At 35.9% G+C, this 19,563-nt stretch overlaps 1 protein-coding gene across 7 annotated transcripts in view; it reads left to right on the top strand.

The window, feature by feature from the left end:
• The window catches only part of Nav3 (neuron navigator 3), a 775,186-nt gene that overhangs the window by 716,656 nt on the left and 38,967 nt on the right, over positions 1 to 19,563 (top strand). For all 7 annotated transcript variants that reach the window (XM_052753308.1, XM_052753309.1, XM_052753306.1 and 4 more), the window contains 2 exons: positions 4,293 to 4,376; positions 12,684 to 12,795. In XM_052753308.1, the coding sequence (XP_052609268.1) occupies positions 4,293 to 4,376; positions 12,684 to 12,795 (196 nt within the window). The remainder of the gene's footprint in view (positions 1 to 4,292; positions 4,377 to 12,683; positions 12,796 to 19,563) is intronic.

Below are 19,563 nucleotides of genomic sequence, written 5' to 3'. Positions count from 1 at the left end.
ATGTATTCTTTCTCCTCCACAAAGCATGACATATCAAAAATGAACAGGTGCAGAACCATAGTATATGACACTATAATGTGAATCCACAGGAAATAAGTCATTTCACTCACAGTGAATTAATTTTTGCTCTGCGTCTGAGTTGACATTATGTTTTAACTCCAGGGGAATAATAGTCACTTGAGATAGACTATTATTGCTCATGAATGGTGTCAGGAAATGCCTAACAACAAAAGCAGATTTTTTTTTCCTTTAAACATTCCTAGAAAGTAACATTCTTTATTCACTATTGATCTCTCAAGAGATAGTTTTGAGACCATTGTAAATTTTATGCTCTATATATAGTACTGTTAAATTGCTGGGTTTCTGAACTTGTATCCAGAAGACAAGGATCAGTAGAAAAGCCACAAACGTGTTCAATTGTATTTATATGCAGTGAAGAAGCCTCAGTGACCAGCTCATTCATGATGATCACATTTTTTGTTGCGTGTTGGTCTGCTTTTGTGGTCCTTGGGTTTGGACTCATGTGCTCATATATGCCAGGCAAGCATTTTATCACCTGAGCTATATCCAGACCTGGAGGGTTTTTTTTTTAATTTGCAATTTCTGTTTGTAGGTAAAGGCAGGTCTTTATATTAAAAGTCATATAGTTTATTAGCTGAACAGACTTCATTAGTCTTTGCCTATTAACTTATTCAGACTGTTAAGTAAACATGGTATTTGTTTAAATGTATGATCTCCACAGGGAGGATTGGTATATGAAAGTGTAGGAGGTATACTTCATAAAGACAGATTTTGATGAGTATTTTTCAATTTAATGATTGTTTAAGGAACATTCACTTCCTCTTAATCTATGAACAACTGTATTGGATCCTAGTGAGTTCACTTGACTAGGTTCAATTTTGTGATTTGTGTGTTCCATGCTGGGACTCGACTTTAATACATCTGTTTAAACTTGTTCTATCACTGTTCAGTAGAGCAGAGTGATAAAGCCGCAAAGTATTGAGTGGGCAGTCTTCCCATTTGATTGGCAGAATAAAGTCCCAATCAATGCAGCACACAGTAGTCCTTCCTTCTTTACAGATGTGCTCTGAAAACAGCTGTATTGTCCCAAGAGACTGTATAGAAGGCTCGTTCTGCTAGTGTAACAAACTGTTACTTCATTCTATGTCAATATATGCAATGAAGGCATTATATATAATCACATTTCATCTTGCTGTTAAAAAATCATAGTAATTTTCGTTGTGTGTATCACAGTATATAGTGCAATTTCATGACCATTATGAGAAATAGCTATTCTTAACTAGCAGTTAGATACCTCTGTTTTATCTCATATTAATACATTCTACTCTATTTTGAAAAATATTTTGGAAAAAAACTACTAAAAACAATAACAATGTAGTAAACTCTGCAATCACTCTGGAAATCATATTTTCTTTTAGAACTCACAAAGTTTCCCCCAAAAGGTAATAAAAATAGTGATGAAAAAAATTGTCCCTCATTTACTCCATTATTTTTCTGTTGGTTTTTGTATTTAGTGAGAAACTTAATATTCATTACTTCAGAATTAATAAAATTCATCTGATAAGCCAAGCCAGAAATATATAACTATAAAATGATTGTTTTCTAAAACATACTTTCTATCATAAATAACTTGACCCAAATGATATTTACCAATTAAGGCTTTTATGAAAAATTAGTAAAAAGAAAGTTTACCAAGATTAGACATTTACATTGGTCCTAGTTAGGGTTTCTATTGCTGCAGTGAAATACCATGATCATAAAGTAAGTTGGGGAGGAAAGGATTTATTTGACTTATACCTTCATATCACTGTTCATCATTGAAGGAAGTCAGGACAGGAACACAAACAGGGCAAGAACGTGGAGGCGGGAGCTGATGCTGAGGTCATGGAGGGATGCTGCTTACTGGCTTGCTTCTCACGGCTTGCTCAGCCTGCTTTCTTATAGAATTCAGGGCCACCAGTCCAGGGATGGCACCACCCCGTCTATCACTAATTAAGAAAATGTCTTACCGCTGGATCTTATGTAAGCATTTTCTCAATTGAGGGTCCCTCCTTTCAGATGACTCTAGTAAGTGCCAAACTGACATAAGACTAGATATCTCAATACTCTAATGTTAAATATTTTATCTTGGCCGCACGAGGTGTCCATCATAGGTAGTGGGCTTCAAAAAGCCCCCTCATGCACCAGGGATGGATTCTGATTCTACCACCAGGGCCCCCCCCCAAACAGATCAAGCTATATAATCTTTACTCGAAGTGCCTCGCCATAGGAGGCCTTGCCTTCTTGTGGGAGGGGAAGGCTTGGGGTGGGGGCGGGAGGAAGCAAGAGGGGGATCTTTGGTGTGTAAAATGAATGAAAAAATTTTCTTAATAAAAAAAGAAAGAAAAATACTTTTTCATTAATTGAAGCTACAAGATATAATCAATATAATTTATGTATACAACTTATTCTTTATAATCCTAATATTTTTATATTTTAAATTCCTATTAAATTGCCAAAATGTACACAAATTACGAAGTAATTTTCTTCAAATGTACACATTAAAGATCCACAGCCCAATAATTAAACATTTGTTTTCTTGACTTTTGGAGAAGTAAAATATCACAATGTCCAGGATTATTTCCTTTACCAAATAAGAATTTTTTTTCTTCCAGTATGTTCCTCATGGGGGTGGGATGTGGCAACCTTACTTTTAGGATTTAGCACCTTGTTTTATGGGCATAGCGAGATTATTGCAAAATGAAAAAATTGTAATCAACACAGAAAGCCATCATGGCAAATATATTATAAATTCAGACATAAGAGTGGTTTATTTCAAAAGCAATATAAAAAAGAAGAAAAAGTCATGGAAATCTTATGATAATACTTGGGTACTTTGTCAAATTGGTCAAATTGAAACATAGTGCTTGAGAATACAAATTTAGATATAAAAAGTACCAAGAAAGCAGTCAACATAGATGTGACCTAATGGTTATCACAGGAAGGGAAAGGCCCCAGTAACTGGATAAGAGAATCAAGTGTGTCCATGGAGGGTTGAAACTTGGTAGTATTCTTTACAAATTGTTTTGCTCCCTATTGTAGTATCAGTGAAGAGCAGCCTGTGATGAGCCCTGAGAACAAAGGCCATGACCCTAGTTATGGAATAAACCATCAGAGTCCTGACACTTATGGGGATTTTTGCTAGCCATTTGATAGAAAGTTCCTCATCGTTTGAGCTCTTCTATAGCAACAAAAAAGATGTATTAGGGTCCCATCACGCCCTTCCCTCAGAAAAAAAAATCAAGCTTTTGCCAAAATTGACTGGATTTTACCCAGCTCTAGTTTGTCATAGATTGAGGTTAGAAAATACTCCATCTTTAGATCCTTTTAGGACCACAATAAATTGTATCAGTTTGAGATAGTATGTCTGCAGATGTTTCTGAAGTCATAGGAGTGGCTGATCACCCCATTGGGCTGCGTCCATGCTCCTCATGCTATTGAATCAGTAGGAAATGGCCTAGATGACAGCTGTGCCTTCAAGCATTCCTAATCATAAGTGTGACGGTTAAATACTATAACATGCGTAACTCTCTAAAATTTAAAATAAAACCCCCAGTCCACCAGCACTTTTTGTTAAGTTTGGCCATGTGATTACTTCTGCCTGGCCTGTCTCTACTTCTGTACCTGAAGGGAATCAAAAGCAAGGAGAGAAGCCCTTTTATGGCAGAGATTTGAAAGTGAAGACAAGTCTTTCCCACTCAGTTCTTTGTAAGTAGAAAAAGAGAACGGATGATGTTGTGGCTGTCAGCAGATGTCTAACACTTGAAGGAGAATATCCTCACAATAGAAGTGCTAACAGTATCTTCAAAGGTCGTCACGGAAGTCGAGAAATGAGGAACATTTGTCCATTGACTATTTCAGTGACCTCCTTTTGGGCTTTCTTTCTACAAACTTGGCAGCTGGGAAATTTGTTCGGCATTTTGGGTGTCAGATCGCTGCGTGATGTGCAAGTCAGAAGGTGTTGTTATTTGCAAAAATACCACCCCCTTTTGGAAGCCGAGCTCACATTAAATGTCAAAAGACTGAAGCACTGATTTTAGGAAGCCAAAGTGTGGAAATGGAAAAAGGAAGATATGTGTTCAAGGAGCATCACCACTGAGAACTAACCGTGAGAGCCACGGCACTTAAAACGTTGAAACAGCTGGAATTAAGCATTCTGTAAAATGAAGGGCTTTATCTTATCCAAGGGAGACTCTGACATTTTAACTATCTTTCTTCTCTTTCCTTTGTAGGCTCACCTCGTAGCAGCTTTTGAAAAGAGTTTAGGGAATATGACTGGCCGATTGCAGAGTCTGACCATGACAGCGGAACAAAAGGTATGGCCAGTAATTGCCACTGAGGCTTGAAAGGAGATAGTACACTTCACAGAATGCTAAATATCCGGCAGGTTTTTAGTGCCTTAAAAGCAGTACTGCGGAGCGTCCATTCTGTGCTAAACTGAAACAATGAGGTGACAATACCATTTCTGTGCCAGTTCTAATTTAAAGACGCAATCAGATTGCCCACAAAGGCACCCATAGCTCTTTACTTCTGTCTCACACTTCTGTCTCTTTACTTCCAACTACAACTATAAATGAATACCAAATGTTGAGAGGAAACTTTATATAGGAGAATTCAAATAGTCTCAAATTGTTACGGAGTTAACAAGAAATGTACTTAAATGAGAATTTTCACAAATGCATGGTTCTTAAGCCCCTTAGTAGACCATGGGTATAAGCTGACACATCAAGAAGCTTGCTTGGAAATGACATTAGGATTCCAAAGTAAGAGACGCCAGAACGTACCAGTTATGAGAGGGACAATTCTCTGCATTTTTTGCATCAAAAAGCTAGTTGGCATCTGAGATGCTATGTTTATTTGAAGAAACATTACTTCAGTTACATCAAAAACTTAAAATACATGCAAAGGATTTTATAGTTTGGAATAAAGAATAGTAGAAAGGAGGGAACAGAATTGAGTTCTCCGAGGCAAATATATTTAAATATTCTAATCTATCAAGAAAGAGGTTGGTCACTCTTCTATGAAGACCAGCTTTCTTCCCTGCTGTTAGTTCATGCCCTTGACCTTCTTGTATTGCTGGCAGAAACTGGTGTAGTCCCTGAATTTCATGGCATGTCTTAGAAAGGCTACATATGTACAAAGCATGGACAGACGTCCCTGTATTCATCTGATTCTCCGTACAGATTTACGTTCTAAGTTCTGGATATTTACAGCCTATACCTATATCTACCTCTAGGGAGAGCTGCAGTTTTTTGTTTAGCTTTATAAGGTGTTGCATAACCAAGATTTTTAAGTGTATAAAACTTGTTTTAGAAAGTACAACATGAACAGTCAAACTAAAAGGGAGATAATCAATCTTATATCCTTGTATAATTACCTTGTATAATTACACAAAGCAGTCCTTTAGTTTATTCTAGGTCCTAGATTTCTGCCCATGACAACATTTTGTCTATTTTGTTCACTTTCATCAAAACTTTCTAGGAGGTGTCTAACAGACCCCTCTGAATTCTTAAACTTATCTCTTCTCTCCCCTTCCACACACTTCCTTCCCTGCCTCGTCTCTTTCTCTCCTCTCATTCACCCCTTTCCTTCCTTCCCTCCTTCATCTTTTCCTTCTTTGGTATGGATTTCTCCTTCACTATGTAGCATAAGAACCCAGCAAACAGGATTATAAGGCCCTTTAACTAGCCAAGTGGAACAGAATAGCTAATAACATGGAAACTGGAAACCTTGACCATGAATTCTAGCTGTGTCTCTTTAAGAATTACCTAATCTTTGCAAGGAGGTGGTGGTACACACCTCTCATCTCAGCACTCAGGAAACAGAGGCAGGTGGATCTCTGTGAGTTCGAGGCCAGCCTGGTATACAGAGCAAGTGTCAGAACAGCCAGAGCTGTTACACAGAGAAACCCTGTCTTTAGAAACAAAACAAGAAAGAATTATCTAATCTTGAGAGAGCTTAACCTCAAATCCACTGATTTAACCATTGATACCTCTGAAGGTCACATTAATAACAAATAAACACCTTCTAAGATCAACATGAAAAATAAGCAAAATGTTATGATTGTACCACATGCATTGGGGCAATCCAGAAATACTAACTTCCCACACGTTTCTCTTTTTTCCTTATAAAAATCCTAAAGAGACTGGAAGATTATTGGGTAAATCTTTTGCCAGGGAAGTATGAGATATATATTAAGGATGCCCCAGAACTCAGTGTAAAAGTCAAATGGGTATGAAGGTCTACTTGCAATCCTACTGTGGGTGGTAGGTAGGTTGGGCAGAAACAGGCAATTCCAATAGCCAGCTGGCTTGACAGACTAGATCTAGGTTCATTAAGGGACCTGAAATTCATAAGGTAAAGAACAATCTAGGATGATAATCAATGTCAACTTTAAACTCCATCCATGCATGTACACATGCATACATAAACATACATGCACAGACATGCACATCATGCACCAAGACATGTGCAAAACTAGAAAAAGAAAGAATGTAAACTAATTCATACCTGACTTATGTTAGTTATATTTCTGGGAATGATGGTTAGCATTCATTGTGATATCTTGAAGAAAGCAAATTGCATAGTGACTATTGATGATCCCTTCATATTTCCTTTAACTCTTTTATATGTGTGCAAGTAAATTTTCCAATAGAATTATGTAAGATATGCAAGTATGTTACCCTATGATATCTGGGGATAATCTATAAATATTTGAAATATAACTCTTTAATATAAGAACTTTTGTCATTATATACAAAGTATACTTAAAATAATATCAGGAAAATTATTGACATTGTCCAGAAACTGATTCAAACCAGCAGATGAATGCCTACGATAAGGTATCTAAACCACATGGCCCATCCACAAAGCCCTAAACTGAACCAGCTTTCAAGGAAGCTGAGGAACAAAGGAAGATTTCCTGGTGGGTTTTGTTCTCATTGTCTGACCAGAAGAGTGTAATTTAGATTGAGCAGACTAACATCTTGGCCCCAGATTGAAGGATAAATGTATCTCGAGGTTTCTTAAATTGGGGTCATGGAATAACAGAAGACAAAGAACATTGTTCACTTAGACAACTTTCTAAAAGCTGAGGGCATAACATTTAATCATATTTCAGGAAAGGCATTCCTTCAGGGAACTAAGATAAAAAGGGTATATTGCTCTCTGGTGATTCAACAATCTCAAGAAAAAGCATCACGAATATAGAGCTGTGTTTTTAATCTCAGTGTCTAGAGTTCCAAGGTTCATTTACCCACTTAGTCTTTCACCAAATTTATATTTAACTTCTATAGGGCAAGAAGAAAATAATATGGATTTTAAAAAAAGGTAGATTATTATTTGCCTATTTCTGTCTGCGTCTATACATATGGGTACATGCTGGAATTAAAAACTCCAGAAAGGATATGTATATTTTTTCATAAATTAGGTGACAGTATTTTTCTAAAGTTTTTGTTCTTTATATATATATATATATATATATATATATATATATATACATACATAAAAAATGGTCATGTAGGTATATGATTTAAATTGATTTTAATAGTCATCATATATGTGTGTTCTTACAAATGCATATATCCTACCTGGAATTTATATTCTGATATGTAACAGATGATGACAAAAATATAAGTAAGCTGGGTGGGCGGTGGTGGCACATGCCTTTAATCACAGCACTAGTGAGGCAGAGGCAGGCAGATCTCTTTGAGTTCAAGGCCAGCCTGGGCCACAGAGTGAGTTCCAGGAAAGGAGCAAAGCTACACAGAGAAACCTTGTCTCGAACAACCAAAACATCAGAGTCCACATAGTATTAAAGTCCTCTGAACCAACTAGCTTCACAGAATGCTTTTAAACATCATATGCCATTGAAAGTACATGGAAATATCACTTCAATTTATTCACCAAAGTTACTCCCTTGAACAGTATCCTAAGAATTTTTCTTGATTCCAGATGCCAACTAACTCTGATTCTTTTGTCAAATGTTTATGCCAGAATACTATTTTTGTATACTTAGAGCCCAGAAAGCAGAAAAGATATGGATGAATGTCTCAGGAGGCAGATAACTACGATTCCATTAGAGATAGAGCCCTGAAAAGCCGTGAGCATTTTCAAAGGTAACCAGGCCATCTTAGCTCCTCAGATTGGGGCAGATGAAGATTAATTCAGGGGGAATACTAGGTGGTATTTCACGAAGACAAAACAGTCTGTGCTTAAGTAGCCAAAAGAATGATGGGAGGTGTCACCCAAGGCATTGTATGAGGTTCCATTTTCTCACAAAATATCAACTGAGAAAGGCTGTGATACAAATCATTAAGATGGCAAAAATTCTGCAAATACAGAATTTGACATGTGAAATTTTCATAGAACTGTGAAATCTTGTTTCAATTTGATAATGTAACACACTCTAATATTTAAGAATTTAAAATTCAGGAGATGCCCAAACTCATTGCTTATAGATAACTAAAGTCAGGCAATTGGAACGTGAGCACTAAAATGTGCTACATTTGTCTAATTAGGAGGTCACCGAGGATAGAGAACTATCTTCTGAAAGTGAATGGTGGATTTTGTTCATTGACCCTTATGGTAACTGTAGAGCCATTTCTTCCTCTGTGAAGGGCATAGATGAACACAGACTTGAAATTGAGGACATTCAATGCCAAGTGTTGGAATGTAACCTAGAAAACTAAAAATATCATCTGCTTTGTCTTTACATATTTTATGTTCAGACATTTTCCATCTAGAAATGTTTATAAAAATGTATCTCTAGAATCAGACAATATGTCTATGAATGTTTTACAGCATAAGATGAATATGCATCTTTAATTTTAAAAATATTAAGATTTGGTGAAGTCCTTTCACCTAAGTTTAGATACAGTAAACATTGATGGATCTTTCTGTAAGAAAAAAAAAAGAGCAAGATTTCAAGGCAAATGCATAGAAGGCTATTTTTGTTTTTTGTTTCCAAGAAAATCACAGCTAAACTGTGAGATTAACTGAGTGGCATTGTTAGGAAGTAAAGATGGATTTAGTGTAAAAAGTGGATTTAGTGAAAAGCTTTGCCTAGAAGGGTGAGTTGTTTCACAAGATTTGTTGTCAAGTTTATAGGGTTTTTAGTGTAACTTTATTAATGAGAAGTTTTGAAAGAGGTCAAGGACAACTAGGAAATTAGATTGGAGAGAACATCAAAGGCTATCATCAAGGAAATAGTTGATTATTTTGTTTTTGAAGCATTTTAAGTGTGATCTTCATAACTTGTTTAGCCTAAAAGATACAAGGCAACTATCCAAAGAGATATGAAATTTATCAAAATGGTTTTATACAGTGAAATTACAAAACACATAAAAGTATATTTTTACATGGTCTACAGGAGTCAGGGCATCATTGTCTTGAATATATTGCAGGAATTGGAGAGAGACAACAAAATCAGATCTGACGTATTAATTCTCAAGAATCCTTGTGGAATTAGTTAGATCTGTTTTCTCTTGTGTTTCAGAGAGGATGTCTGAATGACTATATTTCACAGCAGACTAAACAGTTATCTGTATGACATAAATATTTCTTAGAGTATTTCCATAAAGGCGTAACAGTGACTCTCTAGACTTAAGTATTTTCTGTTGTCTACAGCAAACTAGAGACCATCTGAAGACATTTCAGATTAGCTTATGATTTTGTAGTCATCTGTCTCTGGAATTCATTACTAATCATAGTCCTTATCCAAACTTTTCACCCAGAGGCAAGCAGTAAAAAAAAAAAGGATGGGGGAATATATGTATGTACTTAAGGCAACATTGTAATTTCAATGCATTCCAGATTTCTTAGGAAAAATATAGCATGAATACAAACAATCAACTCTAATGACACAAAACAATGAAGAGTAGAATAATATTGGAAATTTTCTATATCCAAGTCAAATATGTGAAGTGTTTTTTGTTCATTTCTAATCTGCTACCAAGGAAGAAAGAAAGGAAACTGTAACTTCCTTACTACCATGCTGAGACTTTCTATTTATAATAGGCTGTGAAGGTTTTGGTGTTTTTATATAGCACCTTTACTCCCTAGTTGAAAATATGTCCTATTATACAAACTAAAGTTGTGAGTAGTGAAGTTGAAGTTTTATTCTTCAGAGAAGAAATATATCTATTGAACTTTTTATAAAATCACTCCAGCATTTACTGAATCATAAATCAGTTGAAAAGAATGATCTCTCAGCAACGAAGTAAAATATTACATTAAATGGTATAAAAGGGACCTCTCTTATTTTATTTTTCTGACAGGAAAAGAGTTCACAAACATAGAGGTATTTCATTTTAGCCTGTAAGGGAAAGAATATTTGGCAAAAGGTAAAAATCATATGAAATTCTAAGAAAGGTCATGGTTATAGCTTGAATTACAGCACGAGAGTAGATTTCATTAATGGAACTTTCTGAAGATGTAGGGAATAAGGAGTATAGGTTTGAACATGTTATGTCAATCCAAGTAGAATTTAGCTATCAGTTTAATTAAAGTCTTACAGAATTTCTTATGAGCAGCTATTTATGCTTGGAAAGCTCCCTGAAGAAATACCAACATGAAGCCAGGTGGTGGTGGCGCACGCCTTTAATCCTAGCCCTCAGGAGGCAGAGCCAGGTGGATCTTTGTGAGTTCGAGGCCAGCCTGGTCTACAGAGCGAGATCCAGGAAAGGTGCAAAACTACACAGAGAAACCCTGTCTCGGGAAAAAAAAAAAGAAAGAAAGAAAGAAAGAAATACCAACATGAATTCAACAAGATTTTTCAAAAATCATGTAGTAAATATATTAGTTATACTTCACTTAGCTTTACTAAACCACCACAAATAACAACTAATCTACAGATATCTGCCATTTTCAAAGTGCACCTTAATTTTACAAAGTGATCATTCTGTGGTATATTAAATACAGTGTTATAAAAAGGCAACGTTCTGTAAGTATTCCACTTTTAATCACTTTTAAAAGTTTATAGAAAGAAAAGATCAGTGTAGTGGTGTATATCTTTAATCCCAGCACTCTGGAGTCAGAGGTAGGGAGATCTCTGTGAGTTCAAGGCCTGCCTGATCTATATAGCCAGTTCCAGGACAGTCAGGATTACATAGAGAAATCCTGTCACAAAAAAAAGTTTATAGAAGAGACTTCTCTGGAAGAGATTAAAACTTTGACACTTAAATAACTCAGCTAGCTCAAAATTAAGCTCAATTATTAGACATTTGCATAAGATCTTATTTCCATTTCTTCCTGTAAAGCCAGAGTCAAATATTTTAGAAGATTTTTAAGTCTGCAGCCTAGGCATCATTGATTCCAAATCCAAGGATGAAAGTCTGACTTTAATTAAAATTTAACACTCACCTAAGCACTGGTTATAAAATTAATTTTTAAATTATGTGAATCCATTTCCAGTAAATACTTTATCTCTCAGGGGTTTCAAGTGGAAACATTAAGTTTTAGTAAAATTGCTTGTAGTAATTGGACGAGGGACATAACATAGAAGTTGGGTAGACTGTGTCATTTTAATGAACTGGGTTGCAAATTGTCTGCAATGTGATATATTTTCTTTATGAGAAATGAATGATTACAGTGAATTATTTGAAAATCCATGTATAAATTTAGTGATTTCCTTATAATTTTCATGATGAGGTTTTTATTTATAAATTGTTTAAGTCCATAAGAGTTTACTTTTAACTCTAACTAGTGTTTATCATGAATAAGTGAGATACTTAAGCATATAGATGTATAAAATACAGCATGATGTTCAAGCCTGTAACTGCAGAACTTGGGAGGCTGAGGCATTGTATTGTTGCCTGAGCAACAGAATGAAAGCTTTTCTCAGAAAAAAAAAAAGAGAAAAAGAGAGGGGGAAAAACAAACATGAGGCACCGAGTATGTATCTATTCTAATTTCCCATGTTATTTCCAACCATTGCAGTGTCTACCTAAGCTTAGAAGTGTTACTGGACATTCCAGCATATGAAGCAATTTTCTACAATGAAATTGCTTAGCTTTCCCCTTTTATTCTAGGAGAGACTGAGAAAGGACACTGCCATTATTTATAATTTAATATATAAGGACTTTGTGTTTCATGTTTCTATTCACTGATGCACTGAAAAAATATCAGAACTCTAAGGTGACTTCAATGTGCCATCCGAACATAGTAAGGTGACAACTCAAAGAACTGAGTTCGGAATGAGTGCCTAGATTTGCACTTGAAGACAGAGAATCAGTTCCCGAGGTACAAAGCATTTCAGACAAAATCTAAGGACAGCAAAAGCAACATAGTGTAATGTTGAAATATTGAAATCTAATATCTAATGTTCCCATAGGTAATGCTAAAATGAGTGATAGTTTATCTTGCATTGCTTTGAAAGGATCATCTATGAACTCCCCTTTGAAAGGATTATGGACTCTTGAGATTACTTTTATAGGACAGGATTCTTAAAATTCTTTCTTTAAGCTAACAAAAGTTTAAATACAATTTGACAAGATCAACCAAGCATCCAACTCCTTCAGGACTTTAGGGCTAAATAATATCAAACCCATTTGACAGTGAAGTATGAATAATGACATTTTATTTTTTCTAGACATTAAACTTTCAAATTCTGATCAATTCCACAGGAGTCTGAACTTATAGAACTACGGGAAACCATTGAAATGCTGAAAGCCCAGAACTCTGCTGCCCAGGCAGCCATTCAGGGTGCACTGAATGGCCCAGACCACCCTCCCAAAGGTATACTTAAAATGGTGTCCTGTGTCATCCCATACAGTAAGCATTGGTTTTATGCATTAGTTACAGTAAAGTTTCACTTACTCAATGATGCCAACTCGTATAGTAAGTAGTGTCAATTTCTCCAGAATTCCAACCTTTGTGAGTACTAGCTTTCATTAGCACGTGATTTTTAAATTATAAACTTATATCCAGTCATACATACATTTTTCTCTACTTGAACTAGTACATTGAAGCTAATAGGTTGAGAGTTGTTTAATATATCTGAGTTCAAGCAAATAAAGCCTAGCAATGAATATGCTAATCAAGATCCAGTGTACACTGGGAGCAAGGTCTTATGGGTAGAGTCAGTGAAAAGGTACATTTCCTGTAGCCAGTTTTAAAGTAACCAGGAGCCAGATAAAAATGTATCATTACCATACCTATATGATTCTTTGCCCCCATCCCCATGCCTTGGAATGCTGTGGAAGAAATGCTCATTGTTTTTTTAAGTCCTAATTCCTTTACATATGTTCTATTTATTTATGTCCTGATTTTATCAGCAGATTCAAGCACATTCATTCTTCCTTCAATTTAAAATCCTATCCTAAATTCTGAATAGATGTCTTATCACCTCTTTTCTCATTTCCAGATAAGTTCTGGAAAAACAATTTTGTATTCTTTTAGCATCTTCAATTCCTAATGACTTTTCAACCTGCTGGATGACACCCACTATATCCACCCTTCAACCAAAACTATTCTGTACAGGACCAATAGTGACACATATAATACTTAATTCATTAAATATTTAAATTTCTTGTATTGAGCAGGAAAATAGATTCTATTACTGATGCCTAAACCCTTCCACTTGAAATGCTTATTTTTTGCTAACGTTCATGCTGTCATACATTGTTCTTTATGGAGCGTATTTTTAATCATCATGACATTTCATACACATATGTCATTGTATTTTGTTCTAACTCTCCTCACACACTGTTTTCTTCTCTCACCTTTCTTCCCCTCTTTCTGTTCTCCTACCTTCCTGAAAATTGTTCCTTCTTCTGCTCTCATGGTCTATATATTCCATTAATCTCTCTTGTTCAATCACACCATCCTGTTGGCCCTTTTACCCCCTCTCACAATCACTTTCTGCTTTCATGTCCTACATACACATATAAATTTAAGTCTACACTTTGCGTGAGAGAAAAAAAATGTGGATTTCTCTTTTGAGCTTGGCTTATTTCCCTTGGCACAATGATTTCCAGTTCCATCCATTTTCCTACCAATGTAACGATTTTGTTTTTCTTGACAGCTAGATAAAATTCCATTATCCAAATGTATCAGAATGGCTTTACCTATTACCTCTTGGTGAACATCTAGGCTGAATCCTTGTCTTGGTTATCAGGATAGTGCCACATAAACATGGCTGTTCAAGTGTCTCTGTGGTATGATGACTTAGAGTCTTTCAGGTGTATACCTTCAGTGGTAGAGCTGAGACATATGATAGCTCTACTACTAGTTTCAGTGAGAAACTTCCATGCTCCTTTCCATAGGAGCTGTAGTGGTTGCTATGGACCTGTTATTGTGGACCAGTTACTATAGACTAGTTACTATGGAGTAATTCCATCCTCCTCTCCACCTTGTTAGCCTTTGCTCTTGATGGCCTTGAAGATAGTTATTCTAACTAGAGTGGGGGGCGGGGAACTCTCAAAGCATTTTAATTTATATTCCCTGATGCCTAATGATTTGAACACTTTATCACGTATTTATTGGCTACTTTTACTTTTTCCTTTGAGAACTGTCTATCCAGTTGATTAGCCCAGTTATCGATTGGCTGACTTTTATTTTGGTATTTAAGATTTTAAATTTTCATAATATTCATTATTTATGAGTGTTTTGCCTCAATGTATGTCTGGGCAGTGCCTGTTGCTTCGGGTCCACAGAAACCAGAAGAGGGCATTGGATCCTATGGGACTGGAGTTACAAATGGTTGCTAGCTTCCATGTGGGTGCTGGAAATCAAACCTGGGTCCTCTGAAAGAGCCATCGGTGATCTTAACAACTCAGCCATCTCTCAGTCCTGATATTTAAATTTTCATGTTCTGTGTAGATGCTGCATGTTAGTTTCTTGTTAGATGTGTAGTTGGAATACCATTCTGTGGGCTGTCTCTTTACTTTGCCCAATGGTTTCCTTTGTTGTACAGAAGCGTCTCAATGGCGTGCAGTCCCATGTACCAATTGCTGGGATTATTTCCTGAGCAATTTTGATGTTTCTTCTCTTTCTAAATTCCCTTTAAAGTTTTCTTTGTTAAATCTTCATTTACTCTTCTGTATCCATTTCTAATTATTGGTATTCTAGATTCTCCTCTGTTATGATTTTGAACCTTATGATTTTATATATCCTATCTAAAATTCTATGAATTCATTTACTGCTCTAACTACAATTATTGCTTTTACTAAGAACTGTCTAATCTGCCTTGAAAATAAGCTCACCTCTTGATGCCAAAGAAGAAACCCACCAGGATGTCTTTGGGTTTATCTTTGGCACCTGAAGATCAACATTTTCAACTTGTCTTCTTTCCACTCAGGTTTCCTCTATCTCAGCATCCTTTATCTCTGAAATAGTATTACCACCTTTTTTTTAACAGCCAGAAATGATACATGTCAAGCATTAGCACTATTCTCCTGATTCAGTGTATCGGTGGGTTTTATTGACTCCATGCCTTCAATAGCTCTTGAAAGTTTACTTTTCTCTGACCCCATCACCATCCATCGTCTCTCCCCTGAACTCTGACTATGAACTCCTCCATAGGCTCTACCTTTCTTAATTTCTTCCTATATTTGGGCTGAGGATGTAACTCAGTCATTGAGTGCCTATTTATCATACAGGGCCCTAATTCTAATTCCCAATACCACATGCATGAAAACCTTCTATAATCTACCAGCGACCCTTTAATATAGTTCTTCATGTTGTGGTGACCCCCCCAACCATAAAATTATCTTTGTTGCTACTTCATAATTGTAAATTTGCTCCTGTTATGATTGGTAATGTAAATACCTGTATTTTACAATAATCTTTGGGGGTCATGACCCATTGGTTGAGAACCACTGGACTACATCATCCCTCACATCAAAGCCAGAGAAGTTGTATAAAAACATGTATTAACCAGAGTCCCAATGTCTGCCGTGAGAAATACAAACCGTTAAATGTGACACTATCCCTCTTTACCAGCTTAACCCACTCAACAAATATTCAGTGATTAGCAATTATGTTCCAGACTCTGTTCTTGGCTTTGCCTCTTGCTTTTGTGGTTTTTTGTGCATTCCATATTGAACTTATTCTCTATCCTGAATGTCTTATTACAACCTACTTACTTCTAATATTCTCCACTATTTGTTAAAAATTAAAAAACATTTTGGAAAACTGCAAGATTTAGACAAAGTAGGCCTCCTAGCCCCCTAAACTGGTTCAAGTCCCCTGTGATCTATTTCTGGAAATAGTATTCGTATTTACACTCCTCCCCTAAACCTATTAAATGTATCTTTTTAAAATAATGCTGGAAAGTCTTTAATTTGTATTTTGACTATGATAATGCCATATATGTATAGGAGTGTCTTAGTCAGGGTTTCCATTGCTGTGAAGAGACACCATGACTATGGCAACTCTTATAAAGGAAAATATTTAATTGGGGCTGACTTACAGTTGAGAATTTTAGTTCATTGTCATCATCATGGGAAGCATGACAACAGGCAGGCAGACATGGTGCTGGAAAAGGAACTAAAATTTCTACATCTAGATCCAAAGGCAGCAGAAAGAGACTTGAGCCTCTAGGCCTGGCTTTAGCTGACTTGAGCCTGCCCCAAAGTGACACACTTCCTCTGTCAAGGTCACACCTACTCCATCAAGGCTACATTTCCTAATAGTACCACTTTGTGTGGACCAACCATTCAAACACATGAGTCTATGGGGGCCATTCCTATTCAAACCACCACAAAGAGGCTTAGCCAAAGTTTACAGAAAGGAATAAAAAATCAAAAATTGTATTGAATTTAAATTTGACAAAAAAATATACGTAAAGGGTTATACTTACTATGAAAGACAGACTCTTTTTCTTGAGCTACTTCTGTTAAGAATTCAGCAACTTTCCATGTGGGGAAGTTGATTTATATGCTGCATGGAAAATTACTGCATATTTAAGGCTTATCTCAGAGCTATAATAAAGCAGCTTATGTTCTAAATCTTCATGTCGTAAATAGGTCCAGAAGGGCTTTAAGAAGGCTTAATCCTTTCCTTAATACAACACAAGTCACTGAAGTGAAACTTTCTGGAAGGATTCCTTTTATCTCAGGCAACAGGTAGCTCAATGTATCTGCTGGAATTCAAATGCAGGGATTTCTTTGCTTGGAAGTGTAGGATGGGTAATAAGTTATGTCTAAAATCATCTAGAAGCATTACAAATATTTAAATGTTACACCTTTAGAATGATCAAAAACAGAACCATTGACTATATAGAATGATTTATATTTCTAAAATATTGAAACAACATTCAGTTCTTTGACTATAAACACGTTGTTTGTATTTCATTAACAGCCGATGGTGCATGGTGAAAATAGTTGGCTGTATAAACCATGCAGCTTTCACTGGTTACTCAGCTGATGAGGTTGAAATACTGTCTTTGAAACTTTGAAACTGTAATTTTCTCTACATTCTTGACATCTGGCCCTAAGATAAATATATGCAGTGATGCAACACTTTTCCGTACCGGCCAAACTGGCAAAATCCCACCTATTAACCCACTGTTCTTCTCTACATTCTTATGCTATATTTATTACCAGTCTGTTAAGTAAGCCTACCACAAAAAGTATGTATTCATTTATAAATCTATTTAAATTCTTGTATCTGGTATTCTACTGTGTCTTAAATATGGAAATAAAAATGAGTAACTCACCCACTAGATTACAATACATTTAAATTAAAGGAATACATGCATATATATACTCGTGTATATGATTATATTTGAAAACTATAGCAAAAATGTCAAAAGGCTGAAAATTAAAAGTATGAAAATTTTCTTTTCTTTACCCAAATATAATATCACTCTGTAGAAATTTATCCTTAACTATCAACTGTAGATCAGTTTTATATATTATCATATGTGTGTGTGTATAAAATCATGGATAACTGTAAATACTTTTTAGAATAGTGGTAAATGAACATGGTTACATTGAAGGAACAATTAGAATTCCCCCATATATTAATTATCTCCTGTATACTGTGCTGTGTACAAGGTACTGGATATAGATAATAATAGAAAAAAAATAGATATAGTTTTCTCCTTTAAACATTCTGTCCAATGAGAACAGAAAAAAAAAAGTGATTGTATGTGGTCAAACATGTCGTTGAATATACATATCCAAATAGTTCTGAGATGATCATGAGTAGGATGAAGACATAGGAGACAACGAGGCAGGGTGCATAGGCAGGAAAGAATTTTTCATTGGAGCAGCATTTACAAGAAGATGCAAAGAGTAAATCTGAAGTCATGTAAGGATGAATATTCCCAGAGGACCTTGGGCCACAAACAGAGATAGGTGTCTTTATGAATCCCGTGTAAGAACAATAGAGACGAGGTGAAATGTGTAGGTCCTTTATGAAGGCCTAAATACTGACCAGATTCCTGAGGGACGTGGATAATGAGTATTATTGAGGAGCCAAACTATGTTCTGTTCTCATGAACATTAGAATCCATTAAAAGCTCTGAGGTATAGGAGCAATGGTGAAAATTTTCTTCTAAAAACAGTTTTCTGACTCCTGTTGATAGAATGGTTCGAAAGTAAGTAACTTGATAGATGTTCTTGCAGTACAGTTAGTAAGTGGTATTGGTTGTAGTTGGCTGTTTTACTCTTTTTACTCTCAGTTCTTTGGGGGGCCACCACCCAGTTCCCTCATAATCACACAGAAGCTTATTCTCTCTTATGAATGCCTGGCCTTAGCTTGCCTTATTTCTTGCCAGCTTTTCTTAACTTAAATTATCCCATTTATCTTTTGCCTCTGGAATTTTCTGTTTCTCTATTTCTATGTATCTTTCCCTGTGGCTTGCTGTGTAGCTGTGTGGCTGGCCCCTGGAGTCTTCCTCTCCTCCTCTCTTTTGCTCCTCAATCTTCTCTTTTTCTTTTTCTATCTATTCTCTCTGCCTGGCAGCCCTCCTATCCTTTCTCCTGCCTAGCTATTGGTCATTCAGCTCTTTATTAGACCAATCAGGTGTTTTAGACAGGCAAAGTAATACAACTTCACAGAGTCAAACAAATGCTACATAAAAGAATGCAACACATCTTTGCATCACTAAACAAATGTTCCACAGCATAAACAGATGTAACATATCTTCAATTAATATTCCACAGTTGGTCTCTTCAGCTGGGCAGTGGTGGTGCAGTTGATGGGATATGGAAAATGAATGAGGGGGAAAGACATGCCTTTATAAATTGGGTCTGTATAAAATAATTGGAACACAGTTTATTAATTCTGAATATAACTTAGACTCTATAACCCTTTTTACAATGACCTACTCTATTTGTGAGAGTTATTAGGGAAAAGGTAGCAAAAGCTGGACCTTGTTTATGTAAGGTCATGATCAACTGCAGAGGAAATTGAAATATGAAGATTATCCTGCTGCCCTGCATGACTTCTGTATTAGTAGATCAAAGGATACCAGCATCCTTTATGTGAAATGAAAACAGCACACATGAATTCATTGATCTAGGTTTTAGGTTGGTAATATTTTAGACATTTAGA

The sequence above is a fragment of the Peromyscus californicus genome, unplaced genomic scaffold (assembly GCF_007827085.1).
Source record: "Peromyscus californicus insignis strain IS unplaced genomic scaffold, ASM782708v3 Scaffold_24__1_contigs__length_46423439, whole genome shotgun sequence".
NCBI classification, from domain to species: domain Eukaryota; kingdom Metazoa; phylum Chordata; class Mammalia; order Rodentia; family Cricetidae; genus Peromyscus; species Peromyscus californicus.
Note: the sequence above shows the minus strand (reverse complement) of the source record. Positions and strands in the feature narration are given on the sequence as shown.